Source organism: Phragmites australis, chromosome 1 (assembly GCF_958298935.1).
Source record: "Phragmites australis chromosome 1, lpPhrAust1.1, whole genome shotgun sequence".
NCBI lineage: Eukaryota > Viridiplantae > Streptophyta > Magnoliopsida > Poales > Poaceae > Phragmites > Phragmites australis.
In genome coordinates this window covers 51,646,662-51,667,992 of record NC_084921.1, presented here as the reverse complement: position 1 = coordinate 51,667,992, position 21,331 = coordinate 51,646,662, and the positions used below count along the sequence as shown (strand labels likewise).

General features: G+C 42.5%; 1 protein-coding gene across 1 annotated transcript; it reads left to right on the top strand.

Moving 5' to 3' along the window:
* Positions 1-816: 816 nt before the first annotated feature.
* Positions 817-1,632, top strand: LOC133886035 (serine/arginine-rich splicing factor RSZ22-like). Its single transcript, XM_062325760.1, has 2 exons — positions 817-939; positions 1,348-1,632. The coding sequence occupies exons 1-2, from the start codon at positions 817-819 to the stop codon at positions 1,630-1,632; spliced, it is 408 nt and encodes a 135-aa protein (XP_062181744.1).
* Positions 1,633-21,331: the final 19,699 nt, after the last annotated feature.

The window sequence follows — 21,331 nt, the reverse complement described above, 5'->3', positions numbered from 1 at the left end:
AGCGAAGCCCGTGACCACGATACATGCCAACCAGCTACCTCATGTCCTGCTCGGCCGAGCAGCAGTCCTCATTTGCCGAACCTTTTATTCATTTGCTCCGTATCTCTTTCGTTTTTCATGGATTTTTGGGTTGGTTGAGAGTTGAGACTGTTGGACTTAATCTCAGCGTGGGTGTTGGGGACTCGTTTCATGCAGTGCGAAAGCAAGAAGTATGTACATGGTTCGTATATAGCTGGGACATCGTTTAGGAATTTGTAACGTGTGGTGTGAAGTCAGAGTCTGAATCGTGGGATAGCACTATTCGTGTTAGGATTTGAAGTTAGCAGGTTCTATAAATATGAGTTATAATCTCTAATAGAAGTTAAGTCGCAAGTTTAATAGAGTCGTAAATTATTCTTTAGATAATTTTCATCTTGCTTCTTTTGTTTTGTTGTTCTCATCGAGCATCTGGTTCTCGTCATGTATTAGATACTTCTCGCCGAGTAGTACATGACATGCACGTAGCGGACTTGTGTTCGAGTACAACTCCCACTAGCTGGTCACTCTCGTGGTTGGATCTAGCTGGTCGGGCGTGTGGTCGAGGCTGCATCAGCTGGTTGCTTGCGTTGTCATGGTTCGACGGACTGATCGTGCTCCTGATCCTGGGAGTCGTAACCAACATCTAGTATCAGAGCCGGAAGGGCACAACACCAACTTGTGAAGATATCGATCGTTCCTCAGGGCGAGGCGACATGGGAGAGCGGCGGTGGGCCGTTTCAGTACCCGTAGTTGACGGTAACTAACTACATGAGCTGGGTGATTCACGTGCAAGCGATGATGGGGGATCAAGACGTCTGGGGAGCAGTCGAGCCGGCGGCCAGTGTGATCCTTGACGAGAAGAAGGATAAGAAGGCGAGGTCGCATCTCTTTCAAACGCTCCCAGCGGACCTCCTGATGCAGGTGGCGAGGAAGAAAATTGCAAAGGAGAACTAGGACTGTCTCAAGATAAGGTTCGTTGGCGCAGATCGCGTCAAGAACGTGCGGCTGTAGATGTTGAAGAGTGACTTCAACATCATGCGCATGCAGGAGGGAGTGATGCTGGACTAGTATACCAGAAGGCTCAACGCCATGTCCCTCAGGTATGCCAATCTGGGGGGGACGTTCGACGGCGCTGCATTGGTCAAGAAGCTATTTGACACCGTGCCAGATTGTTTCTTGAGTGTGATCGTCGGGATCGAGTAGTTCTAGGATCTCGACACCATATCATTCGAGGAAGCCATGGGGCAGCTGAAGGCTTTTGAAGAACATGCTCGCCTACGTGCATCCAACAGCAACTAAAATGGTGACAGTCAGCTTCTGCTCACTCAGGCCGAGTGGCAGGTGCAGCAGAAGAAGGATGGTGGTGACTCCTCGTCAAGCAATAAAGGCAAATACCACCCTCCAGTAGATAGAAACCGTGGCCACGACAGAGGCCATGGCAGAGGTGGTCGCGGTGATACATCACGTAATGATGAGGAGAGCGACTTAGACGGCGGTCGCCACAACAAGAGTCACATCAAGTGCTACAATTGCTACAAGATGGGGCACTACGCGAATAATTGCAAGGCACCAAAGAAGAAGGAGGAAGAGAAAGGAGAGACACCTCACATGTAACGATGACACCGAGTCGGCCTTACTGCTTGCAGCGTCGGAGGAGACTGCACCAGGGCTGCTATAAAGGCGGGATATCATGTTACTAAATGAGGAGAAGTTGTAGCCGGAACTATACGACACCACGGAGGGAGGCTTCAGCTCTGAGGTCTGGTACCTAAACAATGGAGCTAGTAATCACATGACCGGTGATAAATAGAAGTTCGGAGAGGTGGATGAAGGTATCATTGGCAGGGTGATGTACGGGGATGGTTCCATGGTACAGATCATGGGCTTAGGGTCTGTCATGTTCAGTTGCAAGAACAACGACCAGTGGCTATTGCAGAAAGTCTACTACATTTCAAGACTGTGCAGCAATATCATCAGCTTAGGATAACTTACCGAAGTTGGTCATAAGGTGATCATGGATGTTGGATATTTACGTGTATATGATGGAAGTCTTGCTCGTTTGCTGATGAAAGTGAGGTGAATTCCAAATCGCCTCTACAAAATAAAGCTACATCTAGCGATGCCAGTCTGTCTCCTAGCTAGTGTTGAAGACCCAGGTGGCTCTAGCATGCGGGACTTGGACATGTCAACTTCGTAGCTCTGAAGCTACTTGTGTATAAGGAGATGGTGACGACGTGTCGTCGATCACGCATCCAAACCAACTATGTCAAGGGTGTTTTGTGGCGAAGCAGACGAGGTAGTCGTTCCTGGTGGCTGCAAGTTTCAGGGCAGAGAAGCCACACGAGCTGCTATATGCGGACCTGTGTGGTCCAATCACACCCACGGCCCTCGATGATAATAGTTACTTTATGTTAATTGTTAATGATTACTCACAGTGGATGTGGGTTTATGTGATCAAGACGAAGGATCAAGCCTGTTCAGTGTTTAGAAAGTTCAAGCTGCATGCCAAGAATATGAGTGGGCGGCACGTCAAGACATTAAGAAAAGATCGCGCCAGTGAGTTCCTCTTTGCCAAGTTCACCCAGCTCTGCGAGGAGGGTAGGATCGAACAACAGCTCACCACACTGTACACGCCACAACAAAACAGAATGATAGAGCAGAGGAACAGGACCCTGATGGCGATGGCGAGGTCCCTTCTCAAGAGCATGAACGTGTCTGGAAGATTTTGGTGGGAGGTGGTGCAACATGCAGTGTATCTGATAAACCGCTTGCTGACGAAGGCGCTGGATGCTCGCACTCCATTTGAGGCCTGGAACGGAAGGAAGCCGCATTTGGCGCACCTTCGAGTGTTCGTTTGCATAGTGCATGCGAAGGTGACAACGCCACACTTGAAGAAACTTGAGGACCGTAGCCAGCTGATGCTATATCTTGGTGTAAAGGATGGCTGCAAGGCGCACTGTCTCTTTGATCCATGGTGCGAGAAAGTTCATGTAAGTTGTGATGTCAAATTTGAAGAAAATATGGAGTGGAGTTGGAGTATAGGCGCAGGCGGTAGGGATCCATTGGACTTCATCGTCGAGGAGGAGTTCAGCACTGAGCCGGTAGTTGGTGGCTTTGTGCCTCACGTAGGTGGCTCGGCAGGTGTGCCAGCGCTCGTGGCACAATGTGATCTAGCTCCTTCATCGACTCCTCTAGCTGGCGAGGTGACACTGGGAGGGCCAGTAACCAGGGCGTGTGCTACGACACACGCGGCAGCAACCACCCTAACAACTCCCACCACTTTATTGATGTTGTCGACTCCTGAAACGCCGGTAGATGATCTATCTGCACCATTGCTGAGTGGGAGCAGCAGTACAGACGAAGGGGCAATTCATTACCGACATATCGACAACATCATAAGAGATGCTAGAAGGGTGCAGCTTAACGAGGAGAACATGGAAGAAGAGGCCATGCTCTTGGAGGCGGAGGAGCCGTCATGCTACCTTGAGGTCGCTGGGCAGAAGGTCTAGGAGGATGCCATGGCTAAGGAGATAGAGTCCATAGAGAAGAATAACACATAGACTCTCACAGCGTTGTCGGCTGGACATAAACCGATTGGACTCAAATGGGTTTACAAACTTAAGAAGAATACAGAACCAGACATGATCAAGCACAAGACAAGGCTAACTGTAAAAGGATATGTGTAGCGGCAAGGAATCGATTTCAAAGAAGTGTTTGCGCCGATGGTGAGGTTGGACACCGTGCACATCATCCTTTCTGTTGTAGTCAATCGAGGTTGGCAGGTTCATCACTTGGGTGTCAAGTCGACATTCTTAAAAGGTGAGATCGAAGAGGAAGTACATGTGGCCCAGCTAGAGGGTTTTGAAGTGAAGAATAAAGAGCATCTTGTGCTCAAACTCAGCAAGGCGTATATGGACTCCGGCAGGCACCACGGGCATGAAATATTTGGCTTGACAGGAGCTTGAAGCAACTTAGATTTGTGAAGTGTGCTCAAGATCATGCCGTATACAAAAGAGGGTCAGGTTTTGCAGGTGTGATAGTTGGAGGAAATGTTGATTATCTCATTGTGACATGAGAAAGTCCAAAAGAGATCATGGAATTTAAGCTATAGATGATGAGTGAGTTCGAGATGACCGATCTTGGATTGCTCAATTACTATCTCGGGATTGAGGTAGCGCAAGAAGATAGGCGAACTACAATCAACCAAATAGCATATGCGAAGAAGGTCCTTGGTCAATTTGGCATGCTAGATTGCAATCCCATAAATTCTCCATTAAATAAAGGGTGCAACTGCATAAGGATCCAGATGGACAGCCAGTTGATGCAACTGAGTATCATCGCATCATTGGTTGCCTAAGGTATTTGCTCCATACAAGACCTGATCTTTTTTTTTGCTATCGGGTGACAAGCAGATTCATAGAGAAGCTCATGGTGATGCATCGTAATGCAGTGAAGCAGATTCTTGGGTATTTGAAGGGCACCATGCATTATGGTCTTGTGTATACCAGAGGAGGAGAAATAACAAGATCACCTGCTACACGGATAGTGATTTGGTTGGTGACATGGATGACAGGAAGAGTACTGGAGGTATGGCCTTCTATATCAATGATAGTCTGGTGCCATGGAACTCACAGAAGTAGAAAATTGTGGCTTTCTCTTTGTGCAATGCTAAATTCATGGCGGTAATGGCGGTGACATATCAAGCACTATGGCTTAGAAGTCTGCTGGGGGAGCTGACAGGAGAAGAGCTAAAAGTAATGAAATTGTTTGTTGACAACAAATCAGCAATTGCATTGATGAAGAATCTAGTTTTTCTCAGCCACAGTAAACACATTGACACCAAGTTTCACTTCATTCGTGAGTGTGTTGAAGGAGGCCAAATTGAGGTAGAGTTCATCTGCATGGAGAGCAGTGAGTCGACGCTCTAACAAAGGCATTGCTGACGATGAAGCTGGCGGTCATGCGGCATCTTCTGGGAGGTTGTGATCTAGGCCCATGTCAAGATTAGGGGGGAGTATGTTGGACTTAATCCTAGCGTAGGCATCGGGGACTCGTTTCACGTGGTGTGGAAGCAAGGAGTACGTATATGGTCTGCACAAGTCTAGTTTGAGTCAGAGTCTGAATTGTGGGATAACACAATTCTTGTTAGGATTTGGAGTTAGCAAGTTCTATAAATATGAGTTGTAATCTCTAGTGGAAGTCAAGTCGCAAGTTTAATAGAGTCGTAAATTATTCTCTAGAGAATTTTCATCTTGCTTCTTCGGTTTCATTGTTCTCATCGAGAATCTGGTTCTCGTCAAGTAACAAATACTTCTCACCAAGTAGTACATGACTCGAATGTAGATGGTCGATTAACATGATCAGAGAGTAGCACGTACGAGGTAGACGCGTGTTCGATTATAGCTCGTGCTAGCTGGTCGTTCTCGTCATTGAAACTAGATGGTCAGGCACGTGGTCAAGGGAGTGTCAGCTGGTTGCTTGCGTAGTCGTGGTTCGACGGACTAGTCATGCTCGTGATCCTAGAGTCGTAACCAATGGAGACCCCACACACACAATGTGTTTCAACATGGCCTTTTTACATTAATTGCAATCAAGCGATGCATCCACTATATACTGGCAAACAAGTTGCAGTTGAAGGTTGTAGGACCAAGATAGGCAACTATAGATGGCCTACTCCTTTTCACCTAACGCTCCTAAAAAACGCACAAACGGAAGCATAAACTTTAGGAGACAAAGGTAGAAAAAAGTTCTAAGGAAACATGACTCCATGGTTGGAATATGAACCATATGTCATATCCAAGACCATTCCATGTGTCTTTGTACACAAAAGCTTGAAACTTGAATGAATAACAAAACAAAAAGAGAGCCAATGAAAGAAACAACTCTCCAAGTTGATGGTCTTGAGGCAAGAGGATTCAAGACCCTCTCAAATACATGAGTATATGAACATTTATGCCTCTTGCAACAAGAAGAATTACTTCACAAAGGTGAAAAAAACTGCAGCTCAAAAAGAAAAAGAAAATCATAACCGAAAAAACGAAAACTTACAAACTTGCAAGAGAACCAATAGAGAGAGACTAGAAGAGGGGAATTCAAGCATATACAAAATATAAACTTTATTGCTCAAAGAGATCAGCTCTAATTTAGGAGGATTACAAGGATTTTTTCCTAAAAAACTCTCACATATTACATAGGCTAAGTACTCATCTTCCTTTCCTCTAAAATCCTAACATTAGGCTCTCAAATTAGTGGCACAAGGGCTCAAGTGGCTGGTTTAAAATCTCTAATAGTCCTACCCCTCAATTGATAGGTTTAGGAAACTTGACCCCTAAGTTTTCTAGCTTGTTATCAAAATACTTCTCTCTTGTAATATACGCATACTCACTACTGAGAGTATTTTGGTTCATTTTTTGCTTCATCTATCAAACGGCCGCGACACCTTCACGACTTAGCTTTGCCTCGACACAAGCTTTACGATTGTGCCACATACTCATCCAGTTCTCCCACAATTTTGAGGCCCAACCATGAAACTCTCTTCACGCTTCTCAAAGCGTAACTTGTCACTTGCTTACACCTTAAGCAAGCACTCTAATGTCCACATATGTACTTCGTCTTGCGATCCTGACTGCCGGCAAATCTCTCCCACTTCCGATCACTAGGGCCACCTTGTCACCTGTACTGGCATCCCTTTCACTTGACTTTTTCAATACGCCGTCCTCATCCCCCGTTTCATATTTTGCTTGATCTCCACGTGTACAACTAGGATCACCCTTGACTCTGCTCGGCCTCCTTAATAGTCCGACACCAAGCACCCGCTTAGCCTCGATCACCTACCGTCAACTGGCAAGTTGCATCCATCACCTGCACACTATGAGATAAGCAAACACATTTCTCCAACTCCAACTCTAGTTAGTGCATAATCAAAATACTCAAACCAAGCTCAAGCAATCCAAAACTCGACAACATTGTCAATCACTCATCACATATAATCCAAGGCATATTTCAACTTGATTTCTCAATCCCCCCTTGATAAGTGCATTGATAATACCTCAAAACACAAAGATTTTGGTTTGAAGAAGATAGGCTCATCCAAGTGAACAAAAACTAAAGAAAGATAAAAAAATATGTCACTTGGTATAAGAAAGGTTGCATAAGATCTAAGAGAGATAAAAACAATCCAAAAATCTCAAAAGAGCAATAAAAGCTATAAAACACAAGATCAAATGCCCCCCATGATGAATGCACATTTTTTATTTATGCAAGATTCTTCTTATGCATACCTAATGAGCTTTCACAAGTATACCATAAGGTATTTGCAAATACTAGAAATGTCAAAGGGCTACGGAAAATAGCGGATGGAGCTCACAATTACACAAATGCTCAAAAAGAGGCAGAGACACAAGAATATGAAGCTTCACAAGCTAAACCTGAAGACTTGGTCGGCACATTTAATTTCACATAGCCGAATCATATTCAAAGCGATCACTATATAAGAATTCACTCATGTCAAGGCAATACAAGCCTTAAGAACTAGCCAACTTCAATCTCAAACTAGGCAAATAAGCATTCATGACAGTAAGCTTTGTAAACGCTCACATATGAAACTAAGACTTAGTTAGATCAAGTGATTAAAACAAAATTGATCTTTGAGGCACATTTCTTTCATTTTTATCCTCATGTTGCCTCTTATCCATGCGAAGTGTCGCATGACTAGGTACGACAAATACCTTGAGGCTTCATGAAAATAGTATTGGATCACATTTTTTTGCGTAAGAAACTTGATTTTCACAAGATAATTTTCACAAGTTTTCAAGTTTTTACAAGATCAAGTCAAGTAGTGTCTTTGCGACATAAGGAACATATGTTTCCTCAAGGTTCTATCATTAGATAAACATTTGACAAAAATAGAAAACATAGTGCGATATTTTCAAATCTACTGACGTGAACCAAGAAGCCTAGAGCAAGATATTCATCAAACTAGCCTTAACACAAGCATTGACTCATGAAAAGCAATTATAAATATAGTGATCAAGAATGTAGCATTTTATAGTCTATATGATTAATAAAATTGCCAAATTTTGTCTTAAGAAAAGCTAGCTTTATTGAAATATTTCGTGTCAAAGCATCAAGATGAGCCTAATATTAAAAGCTTGCTCTGCACAACTACTTAACTTAATCAAAATTCAATTATAGAAAACGAAAATGCTAAAGACATATATGTCAATGCTCAACTACTATGATTATCTTATATGATGCGATGTAATGCAAATGCAATAAAAATAAGATAGAGTATATACAAAGACAACTCCCCCTCACACAATGTCATAGGGATGACACACACCAAGCTCTCCCCTCAAATAGGTAAATCTAGTAGTATCTAGAGGCTTGATGAAGATATCGGCTAGCTAGTGTTGGGTATCAATGTACGTCAAGTCTGTCCCATTTCTTATTGTGGTCTCTAAAAAAGTGGAATATCACATCTATGTATTTTGTTCTGGAGTGCTGGACTGGATTATTGGCTAGGCTTATGGTACTGGTGTTGTTACGCAAAAGTGGGACACTCTTTAAATCTAACCCAAATTCTTCCAAGGTAGCAACCATCCATAAAATCTGTGAGCAACAGCTAGCAGCAGCTACTTATTCAGCTTTAGTAGTAGACTACGCAACACTAGACTGTTTGCGAGAAGACTAACACATAAGAGAAGTATCAAATAAATGACAAATAGCAGAGGTACTCTTCCTGTCAATTCTACAGCCAACAAAATTCACATCGAAAAAACCTCGAAGAGAAAGCGAAGAGGCAGCAGAAATCTAAAGTCCACACTCAAGAGTGTGCTTGAGGTATCTTAGAATGCATTTCACAGCTTGGCGGGGAGACATCCTCGGTGAAGCTTGGAAGAGTGCGTAGAGGCAGATGGTGAAGTGGATGTCTGGTCTTGTCGCCGTCTGATACAGGAGGGAGCCAATCATGCTCCTGAACTTCCGCTTGTCCACCACTTCTCCATCTTCATTTGTATCAAGCATGGTCGAGGTAGCCATCGGTGTCACCAAGGGTTTCGCATCGCTCATATCGAACTTCTTCAACAGCTCCTTAGTGTACTTCATCTAGTGGACGAATGTACCCTACTTGCATTGCTTGATTTGAAGTCTAAGGAAGAAGTTGAGCTCGCCCATCATCGACATCTCAAACTCCATATTCATAGTTTCTGCAAACTTGGCCACAAGTGCATGAGAAGAACCCAAAAAATGATATCATACACGTATATTTGAACAAGTATGAAATATTTATCATGCTTGAAAGTGAATAAAGTTTTATCAAATGACCACATGACATATCCATGCTCTAACAAATAAGACCTAAGCCTATCATACCAAGCCCTAGGTGCTTGCTTAATCCCATACAAAACTTTCTGAAACTTGTATACTCTGTGAGGGTACTTGGGGTGCTCAAAGCCTGGGTGTTGCTTAACATAGACCTCTTCTTATATAAAACCATTTAGGAAAGCACTCTTGATATCCATTTGATACAACTTGAAACCCTGAGATGCCACAAATGCTATGAGGATCCTAATGGCTTCTAGCCTAGCTACTAGAGCAAAGGTCTCTCCAAAGTCTATCATCTCAATTTGAGTAAAACCCTGAGCCACTAGTCTAGCCTTTTTTTCTCACTACAAATCCATCCTCCCCATATTTGTTTTTGAAAACCAATTTTGGGCTTATAGTGTGAACATTAGGGGGTGGCTCTACAAAGACTCAAATTTAGTTTCTCTCAAAAATTTCAAGCTCTTCATGCATAGCATTGATCCAATTTAAATCAGATAAAGCATTTCCAACATCATGGGGCTCAAAGAAAGCAACAATTGCAAAATTAGCAAAATGTGTATGAGAAGCAGATTTCGACCTCGTTATCCTCTCATTGATATCACTGATCATCGCCTGTGGATGGTGTCACCGCTAAATGTGTTGAGGGGCCTCACGCTTTGAGAGAACCTCCCCCTCAAACAGAGCTGGTGCATGCTCGAGAGCAGTTGAAGTGGAAGTAGAGGTTGCAGGACCCTCTGCTGGAGTAGAAGAAGCAGGAGCCAGCTTTGAAGCAGGTGTGGTCGAGGGAAGTAGTGGATCATCCTTGTCATCACCAAGAGCTGAAAGGTCGCCATCTATAAAGATGCACTCGCTCATCTCATAATCACATGCACACTTAAAGACAGAACTAGCACAATGGGTTGACTTATCAAAAGTCACATCACATGATTTTATGATGGTGTTAGTGTTAAGATTGTAAACCCTATAAGCATGACTATAAAGAGAACACCCCAAGAAAATGCCATCAGAAGAAGACAACTCGAACTTGTCAAGATTGCTACACTTTAGAATGCAAGAAAATTCTATTTGAGATGTAGCATGTTGTGCTAATAGCCTCAGCCCAAAATTTCCTAGGGCTCATATGCTCATCAAGCATAGCGCTAGCTATCTCCATCAAAGTCTTGTTCTTTCTTTCAACCATGCTATTATGCTGAGGAACGAGTGGGGCAAAAAATTCATGCTCAATGTCATATTTAAGGCATAAAGCATCAAAGAGATTCTTGAACTTGGTGCCATTATCACTACAAATTGCTTTCAATGCGCATGTGAGTTCTTTGAACAATCTCAAAGCTAAGATCCAAAAGTGTGAGAACAGCTCATCATTGCTTACAAGAAAGAAGACCCAAGAGTAGCGAGAGTAGTTGTCAACAATAGCAAGTATATACCACTTCCCAACAGTCGAATGAACTCGAGAAGGACCAACAATGTCCATATAGAAAAATTCTTCCGGTCGTTCAGTCATCACTTGACTGGTGGGTGAGGAGCGGCAACCATCTTACCATGCCGACAAGGAGCATAAATAAGATTCTTCTCAAACTTGAGCTTGGGCAACCCTCATATCAAGCCTAGGGCACTCAAATGAGTAAGCAAATCAAAGCTTATATGCTCTATTCTCCTATGTCACATCCAAAGCTCAAAATAAGGTTGGACAATTAAACACCGAGAAGAACCAGAAGACTCGGAAAAATAGGCTCTAAAAACTCTCCCAACTTGAGAAATCTTACAAATCAAAGCGTCAGAAAAATCAAGAACTCAAAAAGTATCACGCTTAAAGCGCACTTCCAAGTCCTCATCAAGCAACTGAGATACAGAAAGTAAATTGTATCCCAGATGCTCAACTAAAGCCACATCTTTGAGAGTGAAACACTCATTTACCTTCATCGTTCCTTTGCCCTTCACTCTACCTTTTCGGTCATCCCCGAATACGATATACTCATGATGCTACGTTGGGGTGAGGCTGTAGAACCATGATGAATATTCGGTCATGTGACGAGAAACATCAGAGTTGAAAAACCACTTGTTCTTCAGGCCTTCGCCTGCCACCTATATATGAGAAGAATAGAAGGTGGATGACTCGATATTGGGGTTAGTCAAAAACCTCTTGGGAATCCATTATTGGGTCATCCGTCCAGAAGCAGAAACAGTAGGTATATGCAACTTAACACCAACATGCTGGGGACGAGTACAACGAAGAGGAAAACATGTTCTACCTAAGTGCTGGGACTCAAAGCCTCTTACACGTGGACCAAAACTATACGAGTCATGGTAAAATCTACATCGGGCAATGCCTCTAGGAAAAGACTGAAAAGCGCTAGAGACTCGTGGGTAGGAGCAAAGAAAGGCTCATGTACACCAATAGAGGGGTAGTACATGTCACGGGTACTCTACTCTCACTCACGCTGCTCATCTCTCATATGGTGAAAGCAAAACCCAACGAAGTAACCCTACCGCTGACATTTGGTGCAATGGCAAAGTCTCTCAGGAGCTCAGCTATTGGGCTCTCTCACAGAGGCTCTCACCTTAGGTTGTGGGGATTTCTTGGGATTTGGTGATGGGTTATGGTATGGATTTTTTCTCGATGAGTGGTGGTATGATATTGATTTTAGACTTCTCAGCATCTAGGGTAATAGGTGTGGTGAACACAGTCTTACTCTTCTTATTGTACACCCGCCTTGTTAGCACATATCTTGGTCTTGATCAAGATCAAATTCATTTTTCCTTTGCACTCTGAGCACTTCTCCACTAAAGAAATGAGGTACTCACTTTTTACAAGCACCTAAGAGAGTATACTTAGACTCCTCCTCAAGGAGCTTTTTCTCGGCACTTTCAAGTCGACTGATGATTTGAGCATACATATTCCAAGGCTCAACATGTTTAGCCATGACAATCAAAAAATAATCACACTCCACAACATCAGGCCTAGACCTAAGCAATGCGAGTTCAGCAGACACAGACTCATACTTAGGCTTAAGATCCTTCAACTCACGTACAACTTTCTTAAGTAACATATCCTGGCTAATAAGAGCATCATTTAAGGTATTGACTTGAATGGAAAGCTGGTCGTAGGAAGGCAATACCTCGGAAGGATCAAGCTCGAGGTCGATGTTGTTGTCGCTGTCGTTGTCATCCTCCATGAAGCAAAGGCCTCCATGAAGCAAAGGCCGGTGAAGTCCTTGGCCTTCTTCTTGCTCTTCACTTGCGATTCCTCCTCCTCTGAGCTCTCCTCCTCGCTTGAAGAGGTATTGATGTCGCCGAGAGCTGTAAAAAATGTCCTAAAAGCTGCCTTGGTCCTCTTCTTAGTTATCTTGTCACGGTTCTTTCTAAAGAAGGGCTTCTTGTTCTTCTTCTTGTGCTTATTGTAGTCGTTGTCGTTGTCCGCCTTGAAGTGAGTGGTTTCACCATACTCAAAACAAGCGCGAGAACCCCCTCCCTCTGGTCTCATCTATTGTTGTAGAAGAGAGTGAACTTCTTCACAATGAGCACAAGGTCCTCATCATCCAGTACGTCTACCTGCTCCTCTATGATAGAAACCAAGAAAGACAAAGCAAATCCACTCTGCCACAACCTGATTGTCACCACTAGGTCAAAAAACCAACGCCATATTTTGAGACAAGGGGTTTTCAAGACCTATTCTAGCCGTCTTGGCTATCTCGGTGGACTTGAGCTTGCTACAGAGTTTATCACAAGTAAATATGCTTAACCAGATGACTCTTCAATGCTCGAGATCTTCACTTCCCATATGATACGGTCAAGAGCATAGAGAAGCTTGATCGCTCTCTCATGGTCAGAATAGGGCAAAACACCAGTGGATCTAAGGATGCAAACAATTCTATCAAAACGAACAAACATAGCATTCAAAAATTCACCGGGCCCTTGCCCAAATATTTGATATTCTTGTTGTATGTTCTTTGGTGTCTCGCCTTAATCTGATTAGTGCCTTCATTAAATACACTCAGAGTAGTCCAGATCTCTCGAGCAGTACGGAGTTGCTTGACCCTGTCAAACTCATTCTGACTCAGGCTTGTGAATAAAATATTTTTGGCCTTATTGTTGGCCTCGTACTATATGATTTGAACCTGAGTTGTGCGAGCAGCAGGGACTTTATAGTTGGAATTAACTATTTATCATATTGTACTTCCTTGGCCTAGAAGATAAGCCTCCATGCGCACCTTTCAGTACGAAAAATTACGATCATCAAACAGCATAATCTTCCCACTTCTATCCATATCGCCTACAGATCATAAAACTGGTTAAGATAAACAAGTAATCAAACTGACTCTAATACCAATTGTAGCACCGAGATAGGCAACTAGGGGGTGAATAGGTGCCTCACAAATTTTTTGAAAAATAGATGGCCTACTTCTTATTCACCCAACGCTCCTCAAAAACGCATAAATAGAAGCATAAACTTTAGAGAGACAAAACGAGAAAAAAGTTCTAAGGCAACATGACTCCACAAATGGAATATGAACCATAGACTTTATTCAAGACCATTCCATGTGTCTTTGTACATAAAAGCTTGAAACTTGAATGAATAACAAATAAAAAAGACAGTCACCAAAAGAAGCAACTCTCCAAGTTGATGGTCTAGAAGTAAGGAGATTCAAGACGCTCTCAAATACATGAGTATATGAATATTTATGCCTCTAGCAATAAGAAGAATTACTTCACAAAGTTGAAAACAATTGCAGCCTAAAAAGAAAAAGGAAATCACAACTAAAAAAGGAAAACTTACAAACTTACAAGGGAACTGACAGAGGGAGACTAGAAGGAGGAGAATTCAAGTATATGCAAAAAAATATAAATATCATTACTCAAAGAGGTCAACTCTATTATAAGTGGATTACAAAGATTTCTCTCTCAAAAACTCTCATCTATTATATTGGCTAAGCACTCATCTTCCTCTCCTCTAGAACCCTAACACTAGGCTCTCGAATGGGTGGCACAAGTGGCTCAAGTGGTTAGTTCAAACTTTCTCATAGCCCTACCCCTCTATTTACAAGCTTAGAAAATTTGATCCTTAAATTTCTTAACTTGTTAACAAAATACCACTCTCTTGTATTACAATTCTACCTACCACCGAGGGTATTTTGGTCCATTTCTTGCTCCATCTATTGAACGATCGCAACGCCTTCACAACTTAGCTTTGTCTCGATGCATGTTTCACAATGGTGTCATAAATTCCTCCAGTCCTCCCACGGTTTTGATGCTCAACCGTCAAACCTTCTGTACGCTTCTCAAAACGTGACTCGCCACTTGCTTACACCTTGAGCAAGCGCTCTGATGTCGATACGTGTACTCCGTCTTGCAATGCTGATCGCTGGCAAATCTCTCCCGCTTTCGATCCTTCAGGTCACCTTATCACTTGCACTGATATCCCTTTCGCTTGACTTTGTCAACACGTCATTTTTATCCTCTATTTTATACTCTGCTTGACCTCCACGTGTACAGCTAGGATCGATCACCCTTGACTCCGCTCGGCCTCCTTAATCATCCGGCACCAAGCACCCACCATCGACCAAGTTACACCCATCACCTGTACATCATGAGACAAACAAACATATTTCTCCAACTCTAACCTCAGTTAATCCATAATCAAAATGCTCAAACCAAACTCAAGCAATCTAAAACTCGATAAATCAAATCGACAATCTTATAAATCACTCATCACATATAAATCAAATCACATTTCAACTTAATTTCTCACCGGTAGAGATACATGTTACACCAGTCCAATGTCAGATTTATCTCTCTTCTAGCTTGGCCCATACACACCAGCTCTCTCTAAATTTCCTTTCTGGTGAAGTGTGCTACTCGTATGATTTTTGTAAGGCAAACATGAACTTTAAATTTCATTTTTTTTATGAAGTGCACACATAGTGGCGGATTTACCACGCTTTGGAAAAGGTATATATGTGTGATTAAATTTTCTTATAAATGCTCTACAAGTTGGTGTGTTAGGTTCTGATCGAATATGGATTTACCTCAAAACCTGATTGAATAAATCTGACGGATAAGAATTTCATTTGTAAGTCTTATGCAGAAAATCAGAAGGACGTATACTGTGGCTCCTTTTACAATTATGATCTTGCTGGTTGTGGGTTGCCTACTATGTTGTTGAGTATATATGCACCTCTGATTTTCTTCAGTATTAAATTAGCGTTAATTTTGATTGATAATTTCAGGTCAAATTATACTTGAAATGATCAGGCACCTTAATTATATATAAATTACAACCCCTCAAAGAACTCTGAACTTTTGATGACTTTCTGGCACTCTTGAGCAACCTTTCCAAATGAAAATGACTTGATATGTTTCAACAAAAAAAAGTCATATGAAAAGACGGTACGTGCTGTATCTAGAAAGCCATATGAATACGAAGTTAGACAAATTAAAGGCCCTTCTAGTAGGCCCTTGATTAATTAGTTGACGATATTAATTTGTCCTTTTTGTTCACGTCAAAAACCAGATGGCGCTATATATTCTACTCCAGAAAAGAAGATGTCTATTCTATTTTTTTTTTCCTTGTGTGCTATTTTCCGAGTTATCTAATGAAGATTGTGTCGTATTTGTCAGTTTCCTTCATTTTCTCTCCTGGTAAATGCTTGTAGAGAGAAAGAAAAAGGAAAAAGATCTTGCTAGTAGCCGACGACAAACTCACAATTTGATGGTGACAAGCACCGATCTTTTTGCCGGCCTTTGTATACGAGGTTCTTGAACATCTCAAATTTTGGTCGCCAAACAAGCTTTCTCGGGCAAATATCTGCAAGATGTACGTCTTACATTTCTATCACAGTATTTGCAAATATATGAAATAAAGAGGCCGGGCAAATGCAATTCCATTATTAATCCTGCATAAAACACTGTAAGCTTTTCTCACCCCGATCGATCCAAGAAGAAACGTTACTCCCAATATGCATTGCAAGCAAAAAGACATATATTCACGTAACTACAAACTAGTGCAGGGTTCGAGCAATTAAAGAAGCCCTTGATAACTATGCGCATCATATCAGAAAGAAGAACCCTACCGGCCGTGAATGAACCCTACCTGTGCCTGAGACTGAGAGATTCCACAGCTAATAGCCCAGCAGTTTCTGTGTACCCAGTATGCATGGATTTTGGAGTGTGCATGGGACCTCAATTATATCGCTGCATACGTACTATATCTAGCTAGCTAGCTCCTCGTGAAAGAAGAAACAAAGCTAGCTAGATGGACAAATCTTATCGCTGTGATCAGTACATATTCCTCTGAGCATCTCTCTGCGAATCAAACGAAATATATATATATATATATATATATATATATATATATATATATATATATATATATATATATATATCCTGCATGATTGCAGATGTGTTCGTTACATTATTTGGACCTCTGACCAGATCTAATCCAAGTGACAAAGTCTGACACAAATGTACGGAACGATCGAACAGCCCTATCTTTTGAAGTTTGAACAGTGTCATGTGAGCTTGTTTCGTACTGGCATTGATAAGCCATTCAGACTGTCACAGTTGCACATGCATCCATTATGCATATACACGCTGCTATTCTCTACTTACGTATCTAGATGCATGCTAACACACATATATATATATATAAGTAAGAGAGAGATAGAGAGAGAGATGGCGTATGTATATGGATTGTTGGACCACGTACATGCATGCGCATGCATGGATGTATGTATGTCGGTATGTACACCCGTATGCATATGCATACATAAACATGCAGCAAAGTCCATTATTTTCCTGGACGGAGGGTGCCTGACAGGTCACTGCATAAACATAATGCATGCATGCAGCTAGCGCATGGCTCCAGATTAAGCGCCCATGCAGCTTGTGCACGCACACGTTAAATCACTTAGGATGTGTTTGGTTGAGTTTTGCCACAATAATTCTCATTGATGGTTAGTCGTGATATAAAGTACACGTTGTACAGAGTTTACAGATTGTTGTATCACATCAAAATGCAACAAACTACAGCTACAGCTATCGCCATGCAAGGCGATTCTATCCATCCGCATGCTTCGGTTGTCGTTGACGTTCAGATGCCGGACGGGGAACAGGATCGGTACATGGTGTAGATACTCTAACAGTATGAGGTGAATGGAATCGGATTGTATGGAATGGAATGGAATAAGATGATGCCACTTGAGTGTTTTGTTGAAGGATGTGATGATCCGGTTTAGGTGTTTGGTTGGAGGGATGGAACCCTAAAGAATTAACTTTTGTACCATTGGATCGAGATCAACGGTGCTCGTTCATCTTCCTCGCCTCTCCCCACATGCTGGGCCTTGCCTACACTGCCGACTGCATGCCCGCAACATGCCACCACTCACGTTCTCCATCTCCGGTCACGACCCCTTGCCTTCATATCAATTGATGAACTCGATCAATTTCTTTTTCCCTGCATCCATTCATCTAAATCAAACTTGTTTCAATCACCTTTTATCTTTGCGGGGGCGTGAAATTCGTCTTCTCCGATGCCCCCCTTGCTGTCGCAAACTACATCACCATCTTTCGCGTTGCATTCTACATTAAGGTCCTCCCTTGACTGGAATGAACGACAGTTGAGATGCTAAGTGTGAGTTTAGAGATTGCAGGTTTGACTTCTAGAAAATGCACTTGTGGTATTTTACGTGAAAAATTGTGTGACTTGCGACCGCGCTTATATAATAATATAGGGGGCTAGTGTGGGTAGGAAAAATATTTTTTTAGATTTTTTTAGCTTCAGAAAACTTAGTACAGATGGTTCCAATAACGAACCATCTGTACAAATTATTTGTACAAACGGTTCCAATAACGAGCCATCTGTACAAATTATTTATACATATGGTTCCAATAACGAGTCGTCTGTATAATTTTGTATAGATGATTCAAAACCCGTCTGTAAAAAGCTGATTTGTACAGACTCTTTTCTACAGACGGTTTAAAAGTGTCCTGCACGAGGTTTCCGAACCATCTGTATAAATCATTTTTCTACTAGTGGCAAAAGAATCGGAACGAGCTCGTTCTAGTTATTTTCCGGAACACGTGGTGCAGCATAATTAGGAAATATTCCCTTGGTGGATGAACTCATGGATCCATCCTCATCCATTCAATTGACCAAACACATGGATCACCCTAAAACCTGAATGGGATCATCCCATCCAACCCCATTCAATCATCCAAATACACAATGAGGTTCTTAATGGAATTATTGTAGGAGTATGACAGTAAAGTTACATTGAATTCTCAAGGATTTTTCTTAAAAAAGAACATTACCATGCTCTCATGTTCAACGATGGCTGCTTGTCATATTCAGATGCATGCAGAGTTCTGGCAGTAATATTCAGAGGTGAGGCCAGTCAGACCAGACCGCCTCCCTGCGCTCTTTCCGAGGATCTCGTGATTACTCTAGCTTCGTTGGCTTGTACGACCATTGACTGCTGACCTCTGTTGTTGACATGTCAGTTGACCTGTTGATTCCCAGTTTCTGATGGATCGGATGTGCGTGGAAACAGCACAACAGCAACAGCAGGCCACTGTCCCCATGGCCAGAAAGCTTTCCCTCTGAACGAAATGACTTCACTGTCCGGTTTGACTGTGGCATCCAGTGATTGGATTGAGGCTTGAGGGAGGGCATCAGAATCTTTGCGGCCATGGTTGGTCAGCGCGCGTGCGGCATGCTGATGGTGGAAGTCGTCGTCGCCACAAGTTGGGCCTGTCTGTTCTGAGTCTGCGCAGAGGCGATGGCACAAACGCCAAGCGCAAGAGCCGGGATGCCGCGGACAGGTGATTCGCACAGTGGGAGATAAAAGAAAAATGCTCTGCTAATCGTGAAGTCTTGTGGTGCATGACTGAGGAAATACGCATCCTTGCACTTGAATAGTCTCCTGCAGGCCTCTCGGGTGCTTTTGCAGGTATTTGAGGGTGTGTTTGGTTAGAGAGGCTTTTGCAGGTATTTGAGGGTGTGTTTGGTTAGAGAGCTAAGTTAGATAGAATAAGACTATTTTTATATTTAATGTGATGATTTAACTTTTTTTTGATTGGATAGATAAAATGATTCAGTTTTATGTTTGATTGGTGATATTAAAGTGGATAGGATGAACCGATTTTCTGTTTGGTTGGATGAATTGGATGAGCTGAGTTGGTTATAATGATATTTTAGTGAATTTACCCCTTGTTTGTAGATTTTGTGCATGTTTGAATTTATTTAAATTCAAATTGAATTAAAAAGATAATATCAAATGAAATGATAAAAATACATATAAATGAATTAAAAGAATTTATTTTTCACCAAACAACATAGGGTTAGCAGTATTTTTATAAATTAGTACATCACATGAAAAGAATATTAGTGAATTTTTGAAGAATTAAAAATTGCTAGAAGTTATAAAAATAGACTTATTTAAATAATTTTATTTAAATATTTGTTTAGGGTTTTTGATCAAACAATTAAATCAGGTTGGTGGAAGACAGTCGGCGGTGGTCTTGGTAGGTACACCAGGTCTGGTGTGCTGACGCCGCATGTGTGGAATAGGAATTTAGGGTTAGAGTATCTCCAACTATATTCCCTTCATTTCGTTCCTTTTTCGATTCCCTTCTTCGTTCTTATTCCCTTTATTTTCTCTTATCTCCAATAGCTTCCCTTCGAGGGGAATCGCGAAGGGAAAGGAGAGAGAATTCCGTTCTGGAGGGAATGACTCTGGGAATCCTTTCGTGACGGGAACCGTGAAGGAAAATCGTTGGAGCGCTGAAGAGAATAAAAATCCCGTCATGAAGAGATTCTAGATTTTAAAAGGAACCTGTTGGACACAGTCCTAGAGAATAGAGAAGGAATGAGGATCGGGAGCAGTTAGAACTGGGAGGAGGGATGCATCAATGCGTTTAAGACTACATAGCCGTGCGACCAGGCGAACAGTCAAGGAATCGATGATCGAGTCCATTGCGGGCCTTTCCTTTTTCTAATGGGCTGGGCTGCTGAGCTATCTACTATGCAAAAAATTGGAAAAACCTAGGATAATCCTAGACCTACCCAGAACGGAGAAATATTTGGTGCAAATGGCCTATTCGATGCAAAGTGCAAACAACCAATTCGAACAGTTGGATCTCGATCTAAGGGCAGTGTTTCCTCCCACCATCCCATACATGCAATTTTACAGAAACCCCCTGCGCAGATTTTCCGTATCGCGAAAGAAACACTCGGCGCTCCACCTAGCGCACGTCCTTCTTTCTCTCTTCGATCTCAGGTCGTGACGCTGCTCTAGGGCTTGAAGGGAGGACTCCGATGTCGGACTCCAGGATCGGGGATGTCAGCCGCTAACACCGTGCATCTCCACCCCCGTAGCGAAACCATTTGCGGCAAACGACGCTCGTGCTTGCAGTGCCCGCACCATCCCTGTCGTCTACACCTATGCCTACGCCAACGCAGTTCGCTCCCACGCCAACCCCGTCCGCAGCAGATGGAGTAGCGCGTTAGGTTCCTGGAGCGTTTGATGGCAAACCCGTTGACGATTTGCTGGGAGCAAGATGCGCAAGCAGGTGTGGCCAAGCATGAGAAAGCTGACGAGATGCGCAAGAGAAGCTGGGAGAAGTCTTGAGTCTAGTGTTATACTTTGATGTATTTGACGAGATCGGTTGTAAGTCTGAAGGCGAAATCTAAACCTTGACCTGAAATATTTGGTTCACAAATCATTGTACATATCAGTTTGTACTCTGGCTCTGGTCATTGAATTCCGGTATACAGCAGAATCGTTCAGCTGAGATGCGAAGTGCATTCTCGGATGCTTGCATTGCCGAAGTTCAATAAAGTGCATTCTCGGATGCAGAATCTGTTCAGTTTGTTAATCTCTGAAACTGCGAGAACCTTTGAGCTGTCTCAATCGTCCAAAATTGGTTGCTCCTCCAGAATGGAAGTAATGCAATCCAGTTGCCAAATTCATGTAAACTGAAAATTGGTGCTGCC

What these genes read in the sequence shown, in the direction of transcription:
- LOC133886035 (XM_062325760.1), top strand. Translation starts at nt 817, where the DNA reads ATGGGGGATCAAGACGTCTGGGGAGCAGTCGAGCCGGCGGCCAGTGTG. An exon ending in CAGCGGACCTCCTGATGCAG is followed by an intron (nt 940 to 1,347) that starts GTGGCGAGGAAG and finishes CTGCTCACTCAG; the next exon opens with GCCGAGTGGCAGGTGCAGCA.